The 20,630-nt window shown below is 42.0% G+C and overlaps 1 protein-coding gene across 2 annotated transcripts in view; it reads left to right on the forward strand.

Annotated features, from left to right (window-relative positions):
- Window positions 1–10,853: 10,853 nt before the first annotated feature.
- The window catches only part of ELL2 (elongation factor for RNA polymerase II 2), a 71,378-nt gene continuing 61,601 nt past the window's right edge, over window positions 10,854–20,630 (forward strand). For both annotated transcript variants that reach the window (XM_081054255.1, XM_081054256.1), the window contains exon 1: window positions 10,854–11,191. In XM_081054255.1, coding sequence (XP_080910381.1) covers window positions 11,045–11,191 — 147 coding nt within the window. In that variant the 5' untranslated portion in view covers window positions 10,854–11,044. The remainder of the gene's footprint in view (window positions 11,192–20,630) is intronic.

Genomic DNA, 20,630 nt, shown 5'->3' on the forward strand with positions numbered 1-20,630 from the left:
ATGAAACTAGACACATCTCACACTTTACACAAAAATTAACTCAAAATGGATCAGAGACCTAAATATAAATGTAAAACTATAAAACATTTAGACAAAGCTTACAGGGACTTTTTTTGTGACTTTGAGCTATTCAAAGAGTTCTTAAGATATAACACCAAAAGCACTATCCATTAAAAAAAATTGTTAAATTAGACTTCATCAAAATTAGGAACCTTTTTTGTTTTATAAAAAAGGCTCTGCAAAAGACACTTTAAACAAATTTTAAAAACAAGCCACAGACTAGGGGAAAATATTTGCAAATCACATTATCTGATAAATAACTTGTATTTGATTATATAAAGAATTTTCAGATCTCAACAACATGAAAACAAACAACCAAACTTTAAAAATGGACTAAAGAGCTGAAGACACTTCAACAAAGAAGATGTAAAGAAGGCAAATAAACATAAAAAGATACTCTACATCATTAGTAATTAGGGAAATTCAAATTAAAACCACAATGAGATGCTAATATGTACCCTACAGAATGACTAAAATTAAAAACAGAAACTTGACAATATGAAGTGCTGACAAAGAAACCCAAACTCTCCAATGCAAAAGGGTGCAGCCATTTTGGAAAACAGTGGCAGTTTATTATAATATTAAATACATACTTACTATATGCAGTTACTCCTGCACTTAGGTAATTGTCCAAGAGAAATAAGACTTATGTTCACATACAAAATTATTTGTGAATGTTTACTCAGCAGATTTACTCAGAATCACTGCAAAATGGATAAATGGCAATGTCCTTCAACTGGTGACTAAACAAAGTGTGGACATCCATGTGATGAAATACTATTCAGCAATAGAAAACAAACAAACTACAGAAACAGGCAACAAAATGGATGAATCGCAGATGCGTTATGCTTAGTGGAAGAAGCCAGACTGAAAAGGTTACCCACTGTATGATTCCATTTATGTGATATTCTGGAAAAGCAAAACTATAAGGATAGAAAACAGACCAGTGCTTGCCAGAGGTAAAGAATGGGGGGAAGACGGGGGGGGGGGGGGGGGGGGGGGAAGGTCTGATAAAGGAACAGCATGAGGGAGTTTTTTAAGGGTAATAGAACTGTTTTGTTTGTCAAATATATACAACAAAAAGTAAATTTTACTGTATGTAAATTAAAAATAAGTTTTAAAGAGTTTATTCTGAGCTCACACTGGAGTATTTTACAGTATACTTTCTGGGATAATTTTCATTGCAAACCAAAAAATGCCTTCAAATTTTCTATTTTTAAAGTAAATTTCCAGTGCCATGTTTCTATTTTGGAAAATATTCCAAAACAACATTCAGTTGATCTATTCAAATCTATATGCTTAGAGTTAATGTGTAATAGGTTAATTTTAAAACTACAAGATAGAAACTTTTTTAAAGAAGATTCAGGAAACTGAGAAATGAAGCAAAAATTCTAACCAAGTCAAAATCTACATAGGACAGACCTCGCTCTCCATGCAAAATACAAGCGTTGTCAACACTTGACAAAGCTAAATCATGCTGTTTGGCTTTCTATACTACTGAAGTTTAAGCCAATCCTAACTCCAGTACCATTTTATGAGGGATCAGAGTCATCATAGATCATTAAGATTCCAGACTGCTGTTGTTTTTAAGAAATGAAAATGTCCCTGCTAGAGGCTAATACTACAGTTTTAAAACATGGAGCTATGATTGACATATAACATTGTATTATGTTTAAGGTGTACACCACATTGATCTGATACATTTATATTGCAATATGAAGTTAAGACTCTTCTGTAGGTAAATCAAATCATGTGCTATACTTCTTATAATTTTTATGTTGGCGCAGTTGAGAAATACTGAAGAGAAACATCACAATTCAAAAAACCAGAGTATGTATGTATGTATGTATGTATTTATTTATTTATTTATTTATTTATTTTATTTTTTATTTCTTTATTAGTGGGGAGAGCGCAAATGCAGTCCCCCACTACCACAAATTATGCAGTCGAGTTTCCTACATTTGGGGAAATCGCAGGGGTCAGCACATCTGGAGTGCCATGGATGAGCCTCGCCCTGGGAAAACCACCTTCGTGATCATGGTATCTCCCCTGCCAGGTAAGTATAAATAACCAGAGTATTAAAATCATTGTACACTTTAGAGAAGTGATTTATCCACAGCAAGGATTAGAGGGATGGAATCCTAAACAGAGCAGTTCTCCCCTTATGCTCAGTTAAAGGCCCTGCTTCTCAGATCGGACTACAGATTATCAAACACCTTCTGTTGATTGGTCATTGTTAAAATGAATTTCCTATAACAATCTGAAAGGGGCATTACCACTTTAAGTACTATGCAATAATATCATCCCTTGGAGATAAATGTATTCCTTTCCTTTTCCAGATGTATAACATTCCCTAGGATTGAACTGAAATTTTAATCTATTTAGGATGGACAATATTCAACATACACCCAGCAAATTTTACCCAGGAAGTAAAATGGCTACTATCAGTACCCATGATTCCTTACTTACTCTTACATGCTTTTTTGCAAATACTCACTTAGGCTTCACACTGTTCGTTGTTTCCCTTGATTATACCCTATTTCGACTCCCAAGTCTTCTCTGAACTTTGGTCTCCTGGCTAACTCTCTCCCCAATAAACTCTTGTTACCATCACAATTCAAGTGCCTTCGGGCTCCCCCCCACCCCTGCAACTGCCTACAATATCTACTTTCTGTCATGAGATACCCAGGGAATGAGGTGTGCAAATCAACACATCTCCTAAGCAGCAGTTGTTAATTTACCCCCTTTTTCTCCCACTCCCAAACACATGGTTGAGGGCAAGTGAATGAGGATGATGTAACTATTGGGGAAAACCTTGGAAATGTATACAGGAACACATACCTCAGGCATAAGATACCTCTGTCAGTAACATGGCCTCCGATAGCCACAATTCTACATGGGAAGGAGGTGTACAGTCTTTAGGGTGGGCCTGGCTTGGAAATACTCTCCAGTTTTTTTCCTTTCTCCTCCTCTTTCCTTATAACCTCCCTCAGAAAGTTGTCCAATTCCATGACTTCTAATATTATCTCAATGGGACATTGAGGCCTAAGAACCACATTTCCAAATGCTGGCCAAACATTTTCACTCAAAGATTCCACCACGATGTCTAACCTAAACCAGTTCCGTCTCCTGATTTCCTTATTTCTTTTCATATCAGTACTTATCTTCTAGTAAACCAAACTTGAAGCTAGTAATTTATGGTTCTTCATGCCCACTCATCTCTCATACCAAATAAACCTGCCAAATCAGTCAACTCTACCTTAGCAGAGCCTTTCAGATCCTCCTCTTCTTCTCCATTCCCATCATCGATATCCCAGCACAGGCCTTACTACCTTTTGCCGGCTAATTCCAATTCCTCTTCCTTTCTCCCGTGTCTCCCCTACCCTCCAATCTATTACCATACTGCTATCACCTGGGTTGTCCTAACATATGGATTAGATTATGCCACTTCATGGTCGGAAGCCTCCAAATGCTCCCCATGGCTCAAAGATAAAAGTCCATACCCCTCATCCCAATATTGAAAGCTCTCTTCACAATCTGTCCACACCCCATTTTTCTGTCTCCATCAGTCACAACCACCTTCATATGCCCCATATGCCAGTTAAACCACATTACTGCCTTTCCGCCAAAACACCTTGTGATAGCAAACCACTGCTTGTAAGATCCCTAAACTTAGAATGTTTCAGTACTTCCATTATCACCGCTACAAACCTTTGATGTTCCAATGCTAACTCTTCCATGAAACTTTTCCCAGTGCCCCAAGCTAAGTATGTACTAGCAATTCAGAACTTACATCTCTGAATTAGGGCTGTATGGTACTTCTCATCTAATATCCCTTAACCTCATGTCTTGTATCCACTATTAGACTATACTGTTATGTTTCCAATTATGTAAATATTCTGACCTATAAGGGTCATGTTCGTTCTTAAATGTCCAAATCCAAAGCAACAGCATAAACTCCCAAATAGTAGGCTGTAACGGATGAAAAGATCAAAGATGTGATGATTGAATAATCGGATGATTGAAAACAAAATAGGACAGGGTGACTACAATTCTAATTCTCTAAGTAGAAACAGCAAAGTCTTCTGTGTCATATATGTATTCTCCATTTTTCGCCATAATGCGATGTTCTAGAAACCATGTTACAAAGTGAGTGGTATTTTCCCATGGGAATGATATGTTTGGGGACCAAAGATTCATAATTAAATAAATTATAGCTACGACATGAAATAAAAGCAAAGATATAACAACTGTAAACCCTTATAATTTAAAATTATAATATGAACATTTAAAAATGGATACCTGTGACTGTGTACCTTTGTTGTACCAAGGGTTCCAATAAATCGTAAATTATGCCCCAGATAAAAATAGAATTAGCTTTCAAAAATCTCACTATTCAATATGCTAACTATAATAAATCAATATGGGATGGATCATTTTATTTGCCTTCTTACTATTTAATCAAATTGTTTGGTGTTTGTGTAGAGAAGGTGATTGAAAGGACGTAAGTGTTGCTTTCAAGACCAACAACAAAACTAACACACCAGTTGCCCGAAAAAGTAGAACCAACCATTTTCTCTTTATTAATTTTACTGTAATACGTAACCTGACACATTCAGTATAATTCCTCAGAATTTAGAGCCATGTTCAAAGATAGAAGTGCTAAATTTGGGAAGGGAAATCTTAGGTTCTGACCAGGCTCTGTCACTTACCAACGAGGTGATACACGTCCTCTCTGAGCTTCATTTACCTCAAAGGTAAAATGAATATAAAACAATGGCTACCTCATAGAGTAGAAAGAAAATTCAGAAAGATAACTTAACTTAATTGCTTTTAAACTGAAAAGCCCCATCAAGAATAAACTATTATTACTGATCAATATTGTTTGTGATGTTGATGGCATTTGGCCCACTATTAGCATGTTTAAAAGTGAAAAGCTGAACAGATATTTTGCCACCCGCGCCCCCACCCACCCCTACTCCTGTATTTCTACCTCCTCAATTTATTCAGAATCACATGTGCTCCTTTTCAGTACAAAACAGCATGGAAACAGAAAGAGTGGTGAGGTCACTCTGTACCAACCTTCTCATTCTCAGAATTTATTTGAAACTTTTCAGGGCACTTTCCAGTATGCTGAGAAGCCATAAGAACAATTATCACAGGGAGAAAGAGACAATTTAGTCACTTTATTGTGCAATTCTGTGGATAGAACATTTTTCTCCATCAGTACAGAAGGAGGGAGTTTTATTGGTGTGTAGGAGAACTGAGCCTGAGTCTTTTGCTTTCAAAGGTCATACAAGTCCTAGAGACTGCTCTTCAAGTGGGGAAAGGCAGGAAACAAAGAGAGAAACAAGGCCAGAAAGGTACTAGTAAAGTCTGAGTATCTCTCTCTTAGGAAGCCCGAGTTGTGTTTTCTGTTTATCTGAAAGAATGAGTCCTGCACACCTAGCCTCCTTACTCAGCCCCACTGAGAGTAAAGAGGGGATTTGATCTACGAGTTTGTTTCTGTTTTGTTTGTTCATTTATTTAGTTTTTTAGATTCCACATATAAGTGAGATCACATTGTATTTGTCTTTCTCTGTCTGACTTATTTCACTTACTCGTAATACCCTCTTGGTCCAACCATGTTGTCGCAAATGGTAAGATTTCTCTTTTCTTTATGGCAGAGTAGCATTCCATTGTGTATATGTACCACCTCTCCTTTATCCTTCATCTATCGATGGAACTTAGGTTGTTTCCTTTTATTGGCTATCATAAATAACACTGCAAAATGTCTTTTTGAATTAGTGTTTTGGACTCATAGATAAAGAGAATAAATTGAGGGTCCCCATTTTGGAGGGGAGTTGGTGAAAAAGGTGAAAGGGATTGATAAGTTCAAGTTGCCAGTTACAAAAATAGTCACAGGGATGTAAAGTACAACAAGGAATATAGTCAATGATATTGTAATAACTATGTATGGTGTCAGATGGGGACTAGAGGTCCCTCAGTGATTACTGAGGTGATCACTTCGTAAAGTATATAAAGGTCTAATCACTATGTTGTACACCTGAAACTAACACAATATTGTTTGTCAACTGTAATTGAAAAATAAATTGAAAAAAAAGAGAAGGGATTTGAACGGGAGGTAGGGGAATATCAGGGGGATAGGAGGTACTTTCCTTACTCCCAGGTCACAACTTTGAAAAAAACCAGACCTAGGAGGAGGAAAGAAAGAGAGTGTAAGAGAGTGTAGAGGTGGAAGTCCAGGGCTGGAATATCTTCCCCTAAGACTGAGAAGGGGCAGAAGCTGCCAATCCCAGGGAGGGTACAGCCTAAGCCCACTGTCCTTTCAGCTCCCCAGGAAAGTGCACATCTGGAGATGGAGGTTGGACCTGGTTCCCCAATGCTGTCAAGCAAAGTTCCCAGATGAGCTCTACCTTTCAGGAAATCATGTAGACCATCATCATACATGTTTTGGTGCCCAGTAGTGGCTGAAGAGAGTTGCAGCCTTCCTTCTCATAATCCCCATCAGTGTCACACTCAATCCCACCACCAAATAAATACACAGTCCTTGCAAAACCAGTATGCTTACTGTACAAACCCAGTTTCAATTCAGATCATTTGGTTCCTTCCTTCTAGATGGCACCCAATCCCAAACCCTTCCTAAAGGGAAATGCTTGCGCTTCTAATGGATATACCAGCAGTGATGGACACAAACCAGAGAGGCTTCCCCATCCATCCTAGGACTTTTGTAAGACCTGGAGATTTATTGTTCTACTACTCAACAAGATGGCCTCAGCCAGCTTTATCGATGATGATGATGATGAATAATGCAATGCGACATTTCTTACACTTAGAGTGAAGTAAACCATCATACATGATACAATAATTGTTCAACGTAAAATCTGTGTTTAGGCTGCAAATGTTTATGTCCCTCTGTAGGTACTTCATTTTTACTCCTTATAAACCTTTAGTGAAGTTCCTTTAAAACCTTCAAGCTCCTACTTCAGTTGTGTCCAAGGAAAGGAGGAGATTTTTTGCACAGGACTGGGCAAAGTCTTGACAGGAGAACAGTGTAATGGTGGGGAGTCAAACACAATGGGGACAGGAGGCATCAGAGAGAACCGCAAGGGGAAAGAATTTCCACCTGAAAATTCTCCAGAGAGCCTCTCTGCTATAACTCTAAAGGGTTCTGTGTTCTCCTTTCATAACAGAAGACATTGCCTTGTATTGACATTAGTGCAAACTTTTTAAATAAGTGGTTTTAAGAAATAACTCACAAAACTGTTAAGACAGGTATAAGAAAGAATGGCCTTTTGTACAGGAAATCGCTAGAGGTTGAAAACTAGAAAGCGGTGGGCTAACTCAGGCCCAAAGACCTTCAATGTCCACAAAATGTTTATTGAAACTTTTAATTAGTCAACAAATAAAAATCAGAAAGCTCATGTGAAATTCTGTTATTTCCAGCTTTTCTCGAAAAATGAGAAGATTGCATCTTCACCTGGCAACAATCACTGCACCAGAAAAGCACTGAGCCCTTCAAACTCCCCCAGCTCACCCCAGTTCAGCGCCTTGGGTCCCAGTGGCACTGTGTCTGGCTTGCTTCACTCATTTTGGGTACCTAATGGTCCCTAAGGCATCTGAATTCATGAGCTCAGCTGCAGAGAGAAGTAAGAAATTGTCACTAAGTATGACAACAGGACTGAGGAGTGGCTTAGCATTTGAATGCCAGCAAAGGCCTTGATATTCACAGGTCCTCACCTGCACTGTGTGCTAAGACATCAGAGATGGAAGAGGCCCTGCATCGGGTGACTTCCTTTTTGCCTTTTCCTTGCACTGCATTACCATGTAAGACATATTTTTTCTCAGTTATTAAATCCAAATAATAGCTACTCAGTGTAAACAGTGATTAGAAGGACACTTAACCAACGGATCCAGCCTCTACCTCTCCTGGTTGTAATAAGTTAGGCATTGTGAAAATGAATGAAGGAAACATTCAAATTGTTTGGAAGCTATGGAGGGAGAGCTCTCATGTACTACCTTGGCTATTTAATTTTTTAAGGTTGGTAGGCAATTGCTTTTAAATTAACGGTGTCTCAATTTTCTCATTCATAAAATGAATGGGTTCAGCTAGAATGATCATTAAGATAATTTTTAGTTGGCCTCTCCCCATGTATACCACCTGCACTTATCTAGAATCTACTCAGCCCTTGAGAGATGTTCAAGTTCTACTGCCTCCACAAAACCTTTCCAGACTTCTTTCTTTAAATTTTTGAGCTTATCACCACTACCACCCAAATTAGCATTTATTAATTCTCTAATTGCTTTGCTTTCAGTATGTTAGTTCATATGCCATGTTTAAACAGAAAATTTCTTTAAATAAGAGACTATACTGTTTAATTTTTAAATGTCCACAGCATTTTATACTTAATTGTCATTCAATAATTATTTAAACTGAATAATGATACAGAGAACATCCATACAATGGCAAACTTCCCAAAGAGCAACTTTCATCAGCCTCCTCAAAAGGAATTCCTCTTATCAGTATCACAACTTGCCATCTGATTCAGGCAGGCCTGTGTACTATGCAACACCACTATTAATAGATTACCATATTACTCTGTATATGGTCATTGCTTCCTACTGTAGTTGCAAAACTCAAAAGAGGAAAAATACAGAAAAACAAGAACTCACTACAATAATTTATTATCCACTGAAAGATTATGTTACCCACTAAAATAAGGCATGAGAAAAATTTTTCTACAATTAAGAAAATTGATTACTAGAAAGTGGCTGCAGGTCACACATTTGAAAATTACAGTGAAAACACTCTTGCTCCTCCCCCACCTCTCAGATGTCATCAGAGGTTCTGAGTAATAGGAGGTCAGGTTAAGATGCCACGTGGGCGGGGATTTACCCACCTTCACCAGAAAAGGAGTGGGATACAGGTTTTTCTTGTTCTAGTCAAACTCCTCCCTCTCTCCATCTCCATCCTCTCCCCCTACCCCTCCCCCCGCAAAATAATTAAGGATTTAGATATGTCAAAGTAAATACTTCTCTATCAAAATAAAGCAAACACACAAAAAACATAATTCAAGTGTAAAATTATATTTTTGGACTTTTTTGTGATTGCCTTAATTTATTCAATGAATTTAAGATAATTAATACTCTAGTAATTTAGTAAATTAAATTAACAAGTGTTAATCATCTTAACACTTAGCCAATTCTAGTGGATTGAAATTAAGTCAATTTAAAAAATGCTCTTATGTGGAACTAAGATGGAACTACACTTAACACAGGTGTTTCAACTTAATCCATTACTCTATGGAAGGAGAATTAGTTCCGTAATTCATACTGTACACATACGATGCTTGAGAGTCGGACTCGAGAGGTAGTGTATCCATAGGCTGAGGACGGAATTTATTTATCCAGTGCCTCTGGGGGCGAAGGGGATGGTAAATCATAAAAAACTCCCAGTTGGATCTTTTTGGGAAATGTATCCAATTTAAAAAGATGCGAAATACTGATGACATGCCTCTGGGTTTTTCTGGGGAATCCCTATAAAACGCAACAATGTTGTACAATCTGAGGGAAACAACAAGAGTCTCATTTTTTTTTAAAAAGTAACTTTTTAAAACTGCTTCGCAACAGTTTCAAGCCTTTCAATGGTTTGTTTCTATCGGGTGTTTCTGATCACGCAGTTAACACAGCCTCGGGTGGGAATCCGTCGGTCTAGCCCCACACCGCCCGCCTCCCGAGGGCTCCCGATCGGGTTCCCTCCTTTAGCCACGCCCACACGCGCGGCCCCGACAGGAATGGAAACTATGCCGGGCCTCCCCACACCCTCACACCCCCATCAACAGCTTGAACCCCGGCTGGGGTTTCCCACATCCCCATCAACTGAAATGGACAGAACTCAAACCGAACCAGAGAACGAGAGGTGTCGATGCTTCCCTTCATTGGGGCGGAGGCCAGTTTTCCTCTCCCACGGTCCTCTAGAAGGAGATACCACTGCAACCGAGAGTGCCCCTCCAAGTCCCATACAAAGGCACAACCCTGCCCCGTTGGCGAGCTCCAGAGAAATGGACTACGTTCCTATGGAATCACACGCGGGCACGGCATGGGAAACACTTTGAAGTTCAATGTCCCGTAATTACTATACCCACTGCCCCAAAGGCATTTAAGCCTTAGGCATGGTGGTGTATTTAAAATGCTGCGCACAATCTAGCCCAACTCCTAACGCCTAGGGTCCTCCCTAATTTCAAATGTAGTGTGAGAAGACGAAGAAGGGCATCCTCCCCAATTCCATCTGCTCAACAGCACTACACTGCGTTTTGAGACACTGTCCAGCGACTCTACCAACCGCATCCTCCCTCACAGGCACACACCAATCTCCAGAAGCTTCCGCAGCCGTCGGGGGACCGAGTCCTTACGTGGCCACACATTTGGGGGGGTGTCCCTCTCTCAGGATCGCCAGCTCAGGAAGAGGCTCTCCCCTACTGTCCACGACCATCCCTCAAGGGGCAGGGCTGCGACTCCGGGTAACCAGACCAGGCACCTTGTACACCCAATTCGCAGGGGAGCCCCCAAACCAGCCTGGCCAATCCCGGCTGACGAGCCAAAACGACTAGACCTGACGTAAGATATGATTGAGTTGGCGCGTCACCTAGACGTCAGCCTCTCACCTCTCGGACGTCCCGTCCGTCCGGAGAGCAAAACTCCAGCGACTTTGGGCTCCGCCCCCGTGAGAGTGGATGGCAGCCAATGAGGGAGGTTCTGAGGAGAAGGGGGCCAATGAGACGAGCTCGGGGCGGGGCGCGGGGCAGGAGGGTGGGGCGGGTGGCGGCGGTGGCAGCCCGAGGTCTGGCTGCGCGCAGTATATGACAGTACGTCAGCAGCGGGATGGCCGTAGCGGTGGCGGCGGCTGCAGAAGCCCGAGCAGCCGCGGCCGCAGAGGAGGCTAGTGCCCGAGCGGCGTCGGCGGCGGCACCCCGGGGAGTTTAAGATGGCGGCGGGGGGGGCGGCGGGCCTGCGGGAAGAGCAGCGCTACGGGCTGTCTTGCGGACGCCTGGGGCAGGACAACATCACCGTACTGCACGTTAAGCTCACCGAGACGGCGATCCGAGCGCTCGAGACCTACCAGAGCCACAAGGTGAGCGGCCGGGCCGGCCACCGCGCCGGGCTCGGGGAGGGAGAACGCGCCCCTGGCCGCCGGCCGCCGCTCCCCGGCCCCCGGGCCCCGGCGCGGGGCGGGCGGGTCGTGGCTCGCCGCCGCCGCCGTCAGCGCCCGGCCGGCGGGGCCCGGAGGGTCGCGGACGCCGCCGTCCCGGGCCAGCTCGGCACCGCGGCGTGGGGAGGCGGGCGGCCCCTGGCGGCGGGGCCGAGGCAGCCGCAGCCCTCGCTTGGCGGCGCCGCCGCTGCGGGACTTTCCGACGGCGCCCGCGGGTTTCCTGGCATTTTGGGTCCCAAAGCGGGAGAGAGGTCGGACGGAGACGAGTGCGAGGAGATAACGACGCGGCTGCCCCGCGGCGGGGGGCGGGGCGGGGGCCGCGCATCTAACCGATAAGGAACCCGGAGGAGCCCCGGCGCTCGTCGTCCGCGTTTTGGGAGTCACACCTAGGCACCGAGGACCCGCGGACACGGAGACGCGGGCGCTCCGCGAGTGGAGGCGGCACGCACCCTGTACTCGCGGGGACTTGGGGCCACGGGCGCTCCGTGCGTGGCGGGGCACAGCGTGTGCTGGCACAGGCTGGGACCCGGGCGCTCCGCGTACGCGGGGGGAGGAGCACACACCTTGCAGTCCCAGCGACTCGGGGACACAGGCGCTTCGCGCTCCGACACGCACCCACACCGCGCACCGGGGAGCCGCACACCCACAGCTCTCCCGGGGGGCGAGACATCGGTTACTGGGGAAAGACAGTCGTGGAGGAAAGACGCGCGGCGTCTCGGGTGGATCCACGGACGTAGAGACCTGGAGCGAGCGTGGGGGGCGGACACACTGCATCCCGGGCAGAGACTCCGGTCTCACCCAGCTCCGCGTTCCGGAGAGAGACCCACGGACTCACAACTCGAGAACTGCGAAGGCTCCCGTGGGACGCACGTACGCCCCAATCGGAGTACAAACTCGGGAACGCGTGCTCACGTTGAAAAAATGAGGGAAGGAGGGGGAGAGGGCAGGGGCGAGGGAGACCGAGAGAGGAGCCACAGCAACCAGGGTGCACGGGGAAGCCGTTTATGGACATGTAGGACTGTGTGTGGATGAGGAAGACAGGAGTGGACTCATTGTGCAAGGGGAGGGCTATACCATATGAGGAGGGGTAACATTTACTCTGAGACAGTTGGAAAGAAACCCACCAGGGCATCCTGACATAGGATGTCCATACCCAGGAAACACGCTCCACTTAACTGATCTCGTAAAACAGGCACCGAGGGACCCCCAGATGCAGACTCACTTATTCAGATAAAAATGGAGATTTCACATCTGTTGAGCTCCCACTAGCGCCAGGCGTTTTAAATGCATGGGAGGAAGACAGCGTTGGAGGCACAGTCACTGAGAGGTGTGACTCCTGGTTCTCTGGGAACGTGGGAACCTGGGCTAGGGGAGACTCGCCTGCATTGAGGCCTCCTACACAGACATGCACACAGGGAGGCACGCAGTTGTGCACAGCATGGGCAGTACCTGAATTCACCTGCTAGTGTAACGTGTAAACATCAGGAGAGACTCGTAGAGGTGAGCCTGCTCTCGGGCGGCACTCACAGAAGTGAGGAGACACCTGGATGTACATTTCAGGGCACAAGTATTACCCAGCAGAAAAGCCTATGATGAGAAACACTCAGACTTGGGGGGTGGGAGGGGGTACGAGGGGTGTGCATGCACAGGGAGAAAGAGATTTTTCTACATACCGTGAAATCCCAAGGAAAAAGTCTCATGAAATGGCTCAGAAGTCTGCACACCCAGCAACAGGAATGCAGCGAGATACAAGAAATATAAAACTGCACGTGTCACTAGCTACTCCCAGACAGGTGCACCTGCAGGGAAGAGATCAGCACCCAGCATGGAGTGGGAGTTCCAACTGGGGGAAGTCAGATAGGCAGGCAGAGGTACAGAGGCAGACGAGAGAGAAACTCAGCTTACAAGATGTAGAGATTGGTGTGCCTGTTCCAAAAGGAGAATGTGGGAAGGAATGACAGTGGGAAGAAGGTAGGTCAGGAAATGTAAAGAGAAAAACACAGAAGCTGGAGAGGAAGAAACCCAGCAGGAAGAGGCCAACCTCCAGTCAAAAACACCCAGGGAGCAGAGAGAGACCAACACAGGGTAGAGAGACATCTCTGGGGACAATAGGTCAACCAGCCACCTTGGGAGAACAACAGGCAAACTGTAAGGTTGATTACAGTGAGAGTGACAGACACTGTACACTTAGCAGGGATGAGGTGTGAGGAGACCCACGGGGAAGGGATGGTCCCCAGGGAGAGTGAGGTGACAGGCCCCCAGAGCTCCGCTGATCTGTATGACCCACTGGGGCCAGGAAGGGAGTGCTGTTTGTTTTCCTGCGTTCATTCCTGCCTCCTACACCTTAGTGTTTACATGCTTGGCATTAAGATTGGAGTATTTTGACTCCAAAAGCCCCCACATTTATTTCCCACTGTCTTCCAGGAGCCAGGAAACCAAAAATTATTTTCCCGGAAATCCACCACTTAGTTCTTGATTTTTATTTTAAATAGTCAAAGGTACTGAAGTCAGTGGCTTTGCTCCTGACTAGTACTATTTCGTGTTAATATCATTATCTCTTTTCATCTCTGCATGCAAATTAATGGCTCTAGTCAATCTGTACAGAGGCAGAGAAAGGAAAAGGAGACGACTTTTCCAGGCCCCTCCACCTTTCTGATTGTGGGGCCAGGTAGCTTGAGTTAGTCCTAGGATTCCTTTTCTCCTGAAAAGCTAGTGGTAGAAGCAGTGGTGTGCAGAGAGAGGACGAAGAAACAAGCTGACTTGGTATTTGCAGTCGGACACTGCCTTGTGTCTGACTTAACCAGTTCCTATCCCCAGGCCTGTCACTTCAGCCACTAAAACATTTTTTAAGGGACTTGGAAAAGTAGTAATTGGGTTGAGAATGTTAATCCCAAATGACTGAAAAGTTGGTACTTCAGAATCCTCTGGTGGGTTCAGGTAAGCCTCCTGCGAATGTGTCCTCAGTACCCCTCTTCTGGCTCTGGCCAGACCAGGGCTCCCGCATCTGCAAAGGAAGTTACCTGCGTTAGGCATTAGGCTGAGCTTTTATCCTTCACTAGAAGGATACTTTGTTGGTCTTACCCCTTTCACCCTTATCAGAAGTAGAGCTTGGTAACTCCATTGTAGCTACTGTTTAGAAATATGTTGGCATGTGTTAGCTAATTGGGAAGAAGTTTCTGGTGGTCAAGCCTATTCTCTGGGGGGAAAAAATGACTTTAAATTTCTCACATAAAATTGCCCCCACCATTCCTGTGCTCAGGTTGGAAGGTGCTTAATGCTTGACAATTGACCTCTAAATGGCGTTGACGTATGCAAGATTATGACTATTACTTGTCTTCTTCTAATGATTTTTTAAGAGCCAGAAATTTCAACAGGTTAATTTCCTAAATTAAACATCAGTTAGTTATTTTTACCCAAATTATTTTGTCCATTGGATTTTTTCCTTCTAAATCCATTTGACCTAAGGCTTCAGGGAAGTAAATTTAGGAATTTTAGGAAACTATGATTTTGGCAAAATACAGAAGTTCTTTAGATATAATTGAGCAAGTATATGAAATTATTAGGGTTCATGAAAACAGAATCTTTCATTGGAAACAAGACAAACAGAGCTAATTGACTTTTATTCAAGTTTTCAATTTTTAGAGAAGAAATGAAGAATGCTAGCTTGGGAACCTTTCTAAAAAGGGATGGGAGTACAGGAGAGACATTATGAATTCAGGAATGGGAGTTGTCGTTGGAGTAAATATCTCCTAAAAGTTGTTTTTCCACTGAATTTGAATACAGAAATAGTTTCAAATTGATTGTATATTAAAAAATGTTAAGTAGGACGTTATTTTCATAGTTTGTAGAATCAATTTAGACATACTAATATAGACATCTAAGATATATTGCAAAGCTACTTTTTTTTTTACTGTAGATTATTTTGAATGGGGACAAGTTAGTAAATAAAATCACAAATTACAACTTTATAGTCATTCTAAATTGATGTCTGTGATTGTGTGGTCCATATAAGCTCTACATATTTTAGGTGAGTATATTTTGCTGTAATTACGTATTTCTCCCGAATGTATCCTAAAACTATATTTAAAATTAAAACCCCAAATTCTAAAATATATCTTCGCTAATTTCTTCAGTAATGTAGCTGGCTTTATTTCAACATTTGAGTAACATTTGTAGTAACAAAAACCTTATCAAAATATTGTTTTCAGATGCTGTCATTGCTGGTCCTGTCAATTTATTTTTAAAAATGTTTATTCAGAGTTTCAAAGGTGGTGACTCAAATAATATCATGTTTACCAAACTAGTACATAGCAAGTCTTGAATAGATGCACTTGGGGGCAGGGGCCTATCCATTCATTCTCTATGTCTGAAGCTCAGAAAGCAGGTGCCTTTAAGAAGCATTCTGTTAACACATTCTCTTGTTAACTGTAATTATTGGCTTAATTTTCCTGCCTTGGTTTGTGTCTTCTAGAAAAATAATAGTGTTTCAAAAGTTTGTACAAAGATACTTAAATGTAATTTTGCATGAGGCACTCAGTCTCTCTCAGTTTTACCAGATACTATTATTTCCCATCAAAACATAGTCTTATTTAAACCTCCAGTCACTGTCCTTCACAGTGGTTCCCTTTAATGTGTTACTTGATCCTCTAAAATCACTGATCCCACAGGTCATGGGGTAGGTGTGATTTCCTCTCCGGAGCCTGTCATTCTATTAGGAGAACTTTTACGTTTAATTTCATTAATTGTGGTTTAAGGCACAGAAAAGACTAATACCTTACTTTTTCCTTATCTCTTCCTTTTTCTGCCTGCCCTCAAACAATTTTGAGTGTGTGTGTTTTCAGTAATCTACCTTATAAATACTACAGAACACGCTGTTCTCCTGAAGGCACCACTGAAGCATCCTGACCTGCCAGCACAGAGCTGCCATTATCATGGGACGTGTTTATGGAGTAAAACAAGGCGGTTTGCATTAGCGCTTGCTTTTTGTTGAACTTTTTAAATGTAGCCAGGTTCAATTTAAATACGTTAATTTTACTGACTTTTAATTTAGACCCATCGTCAGGCTGAACTGGATCTTAAAATGCCTTTTATCACGTAAAGTCAAGTTTGTTCTCCATATTGTAGTGTTTGAAAAGTTTATTCAAATGATCAGGTGCCCAGTGCAAAGGAGGGTGCTCCTCCCAGTGAAAAGCTTAACCAGATTGCCTAAAATGATAGACAGGGAATCTTGGCATCAGAATCGGGAAGAGGAAAAAAGAACATATGTGAAGGATTGGAATATGTTCAAGAAAAGAATTTAAAAGGAAAGGGGCATAGAATTCTTGGAATGATTTACAGGAAAGCTTACCGGAGGACAATCAGCAGATCCAAGCCTTTCCGTTTGCTCCCTTGTAAAAAACTATGGAAGCTGTGCTCAGAGCACTTACTAGGTAATTTGTGATTAAGCCACCGGAGGGAAGAAAGTGAGAATTTCATCTAAAGCATTGCTGGGACACTTGAACAATTCACGGGCACCACAGACAGGCTCAGGAGCCTGGAACCAGCGTCCAGCACACTTATTTGACAGTTTGGGCCAAATGTATTGGAGTATTTGAGCAGATGTCCCTAAAATGTGATATTATGGGCATTTCTGCATTTAACATGAGCTAAATTTTAGAATAAAGAAAACACCTATATAACCCCACATTTGATTCTCCTGTATACATCTGTGCCACACGACATTTCCCATGACTTAAGCAAAAATCTAGTAAAGAAGATCTGGAGTAGAATACAGTAGTTTAATGGCCATGTTTCCACAGCCAAATTGAAGCTAAAAAACATAGCATGACTCAGGTCTGATTTACCAGGAAGAATTGTTCTATTTTTTTTTTCCTTCCCTCCCTCCCTCCCTTGCAATTTATTTACCTATCTATAAATTCTGTTGTGAGCCATGTTAAATCTCATGTGAAATCTCTTAGGAAGAACAGGTTTAAGGGTCGCCGTTAATATTTGCCAGCAAAGGCCAAACCTAGCATTTCTATGGCTAGCAGTATATAATATAGGATAGAAGAAGATAGGATCTGCTTAATTAGGGTATATGCTCCCTAAAGATTCACGAGTCAAATTAGCACCTTGAATTGGACTCTACAGTTAGAGCATTTGGCTACTTGTTTCTTAGTAGCCAGATTGTTAGACAATGAATGCCAAAAGTTTATTTTCTTATTGGGGATTCTATATGTTATTGGTCTAAAAAACATCCTGGGGTCTTAAAGGATTTTAGCAAGATTTTAGCAGGCAGAGACTGGATGGGGGACCACATTTCCACAGGGAATGGCACAGGCAAGGAAAGCACAGCAGTAGAACAGCTAGGGGCAGGCTCTGAGAATTGTAAGAAACTTAATCAAGAGCGCAGGAGAAAAATGTCATTGCATCTAAGAGAGGAACGGCAGACTAGAGAAGGTTGGATTTTATTCCATCAACACTGGGGAGACAATGAGTAGAAATTTAAGGTAACTTGAGCTATGTTTTCAGATTATTTTGGCCATGGTGTACACGATGAATATAAGGTAAATCTGGAAGGAAGCAGACAAGTTACCAAAAAGTATGTGGTCCAGGCCGGAGATGATTTGGGTCTTAACTAGGATACTTGTGGAGGGCATTAGAGTTTAATAGAATCTATAGACTTTAACCAACATGTTTTAAAGGAACAGGGTTAAATTGAGGTTTCTAGCCATCAGCACTAGGAGGGGTACCCTTAGTAGAAAATGAGAAATCAAAAGCAGTTGGGAGAGTTGGGGGCCGGGGGGTGATAAAGATGAGTTCCATTTTAGTGAACATTCACTCTGTTTTGTTTGGTGACTAAGAGACTTAGGCTTGATTAGATGTTTTATATTTGAAAAGTATATTTGGGGGTCTGAGGCTAGACTAGAACAATGTTATATTCACAGGTCTCAAATAAACTCTTACATTTGGATCAAAATTTGGGGGATTGGTGATACAGACACAGACACTGCTTCTCAAACCATCAAAGGGGAAGTTGAAATTATTAGGTAGAAGAAATTTTGGTTTTAGCAGGGATTTTTAAATTTTTGTATTTTTATGGACTTCCTTTATTCAGTAACCTCTATATAAATTGCACTTAAGACCGTCAGAGAAACACAGATAATATGAAAATTGAATTTGTTTTTAACTTGAAAATGACACCTGTGGTTTCTGTCCCCAATGATTATTAAAACAGTAAGTAACTCTATAATATGCCTGGATGTACCATTTAAGTTATCATTTTGAAATGATTTCTAAAGGCCTTTAAGGCCTTTCCAATGACCTCCATTTTTGTTTCAGTGTGTTTATTCTCTTTTTTGTTTGACGGCTTCATTGTGAAAAACAAAACAAAAAACCACGAGTACATAATGCTTTTGTCATCCATAGTCATGGACTAGTTACGATGCTTGCCTGAGGTAACCTTGACTAGAAGACTTTTTCACTGAACAGTGAGCTTATTTGAGGGTGGAGTCAGTCTTGAACTTTCTAATAAGATTCACTGGGATACTTGAGGATCTAATATGCTTACCTAGAAACTTAAGTGACAGCATATTTTAAAATAACATTTACTTAGTATCACTGCTTTTGGTTTCCATTATTGGAAACCATGTTGCCTCCAAGAACCAGAACACATATCCATGTAATAAAAACTCAGTTGAGTAACTTAAGATGTTTTTTTCTTTAATAAAAGATTAAGAGGAAGAAGTCAGAATTATAACTACCAAATATTCATTTAGCAAACATTTATTAATTTTTCGACATGTGCAAGGCATAGAACTAGCCACTGGAGATGTAAAGCCAAGTGAGCGACAGTCGGGCCCTGCCATCAAGAAAGTACAGACATATAAAACAAAAACTGCAGGAAGGTCTTTATTCAGTGGGACACCAAAAAAAGAGAATGGTTATGTTTGAGCGTATGAGGGTTGATGGTTTGAGAAGCAGTGTCTGTTTCTTCACCTCCCATCCTCTGTTCAGGCCATCGAGTTGGGTCACCACACTGCTAAGATTGCACGTAACTAGGTCACTTTTTACCAGTCCAGTGGTCACCTTTTTGTCCTTGTCTTACCTGACTTCAGCAGCATTCCCTCCTGTTATAAACAACTTCCCTGGTCTTCCTCCTACCCCCTTCCCCCCCATTCTTTCTGTTTCTTCTGTTGACTGGCCTCTGAATGCTAGAGGTCCTAGTTCCCTTCTCTTTTTCCCTCCCCCTACATGTGTTCATCTAGTGCTATGGATTTAAATGCCATCAATAGGTTGCTGACTTCCAAATATTTATCTCCAGCTCTGAGTGACCTTCCTCCAACTCCAGGTGTCTATTCCCAACATCTCATCTCATCAGTTTTATAGGTATCTCAAAAAAAAAAAAAGCCACCATCATCTGTCTTGAGGACCACCGCCAATGGACTTCCAGCTAGCATCCAAGCTTTCCCTCTTCTCCGCATAATTCATTCTCCACACAGCAGCCAGAGTGAGCTTTTTAAAACATTAAGTATAATCATGTAGTTTTCTAGTTTCAAGCTTTCTAAAGGCTCCCTTGTAAAAGAGTTTTTGATGTTCATTTTATCAATTTCTAGTATTTTAAAAATAATCTAGTATTTTAAAAAATAATTTCCATCTTTCAATCCAAGCTTATTTTACCTTACCATTTCTCCTTACATTTCTGCTCTAGAGATTATGATCCGAAGGCACCAGTCTTCATTTACATTTATAGTCAGATTTGACATGTATATGACCCATGTATATGACGCTCTCGAAAAATATGATGGGATATTATGCTTCAAGTATTGTTGGTTTAACAGTATTTAACTTTTTAGCTTGTTCAGTTTAGATTTTTGCCTTCCATGTTCCTTTAAAAGCTATTTGAAATAGTAAGATTTAAAACAACAATAATATTTTTTAAAAGTTTGGCCTGCATCAGCTAGCGACAGTTTGCCAGAAGCTATCTTTCAAAACAAGCATTGTGTTCAATAGATTAGGTTTTTGACCTCTTCTCACTACTGTTTTGGCCATCCCTTTTATATTTCACTCTTTTCTATGGTATAATGGCTAGAAAGAAATTATTCTTTATTCTATGTGCTCTTTAATCTGGTTTTTCCAAAGCAGAGGAGTTTCTTCTACAGGTAAGGTTTGGACTCACAAAGCAAAATACTAGATTTTGTGAAGCTTAATGACGTTTTTTTCCCATCTTATAAAAGATTAGAGGCAATCAAGGAGACACCCTTTATTAAGGCAGCTTTGGATTATCTCTAAACTTCATTCCTGCTGTCATTCTAAACATATGACCAGTTTATGATAAGAGCTGAGTATATTTGATTTCTTCAGGGTTAACCGTCTGATTTCC

Source organism: Rhinolophus hipposideros (genome assembly GCF_964194185.1).
Source record: "Rhinolophus hipposideros genome assembly, chromosome: 7".
Lineage (NCBI taxonomy): Eukaryota > Metazoa > Chordata > Mammalia > Chiroptera > Rhinolophidae > Rhinolophus > Rhinolophus hipposideros.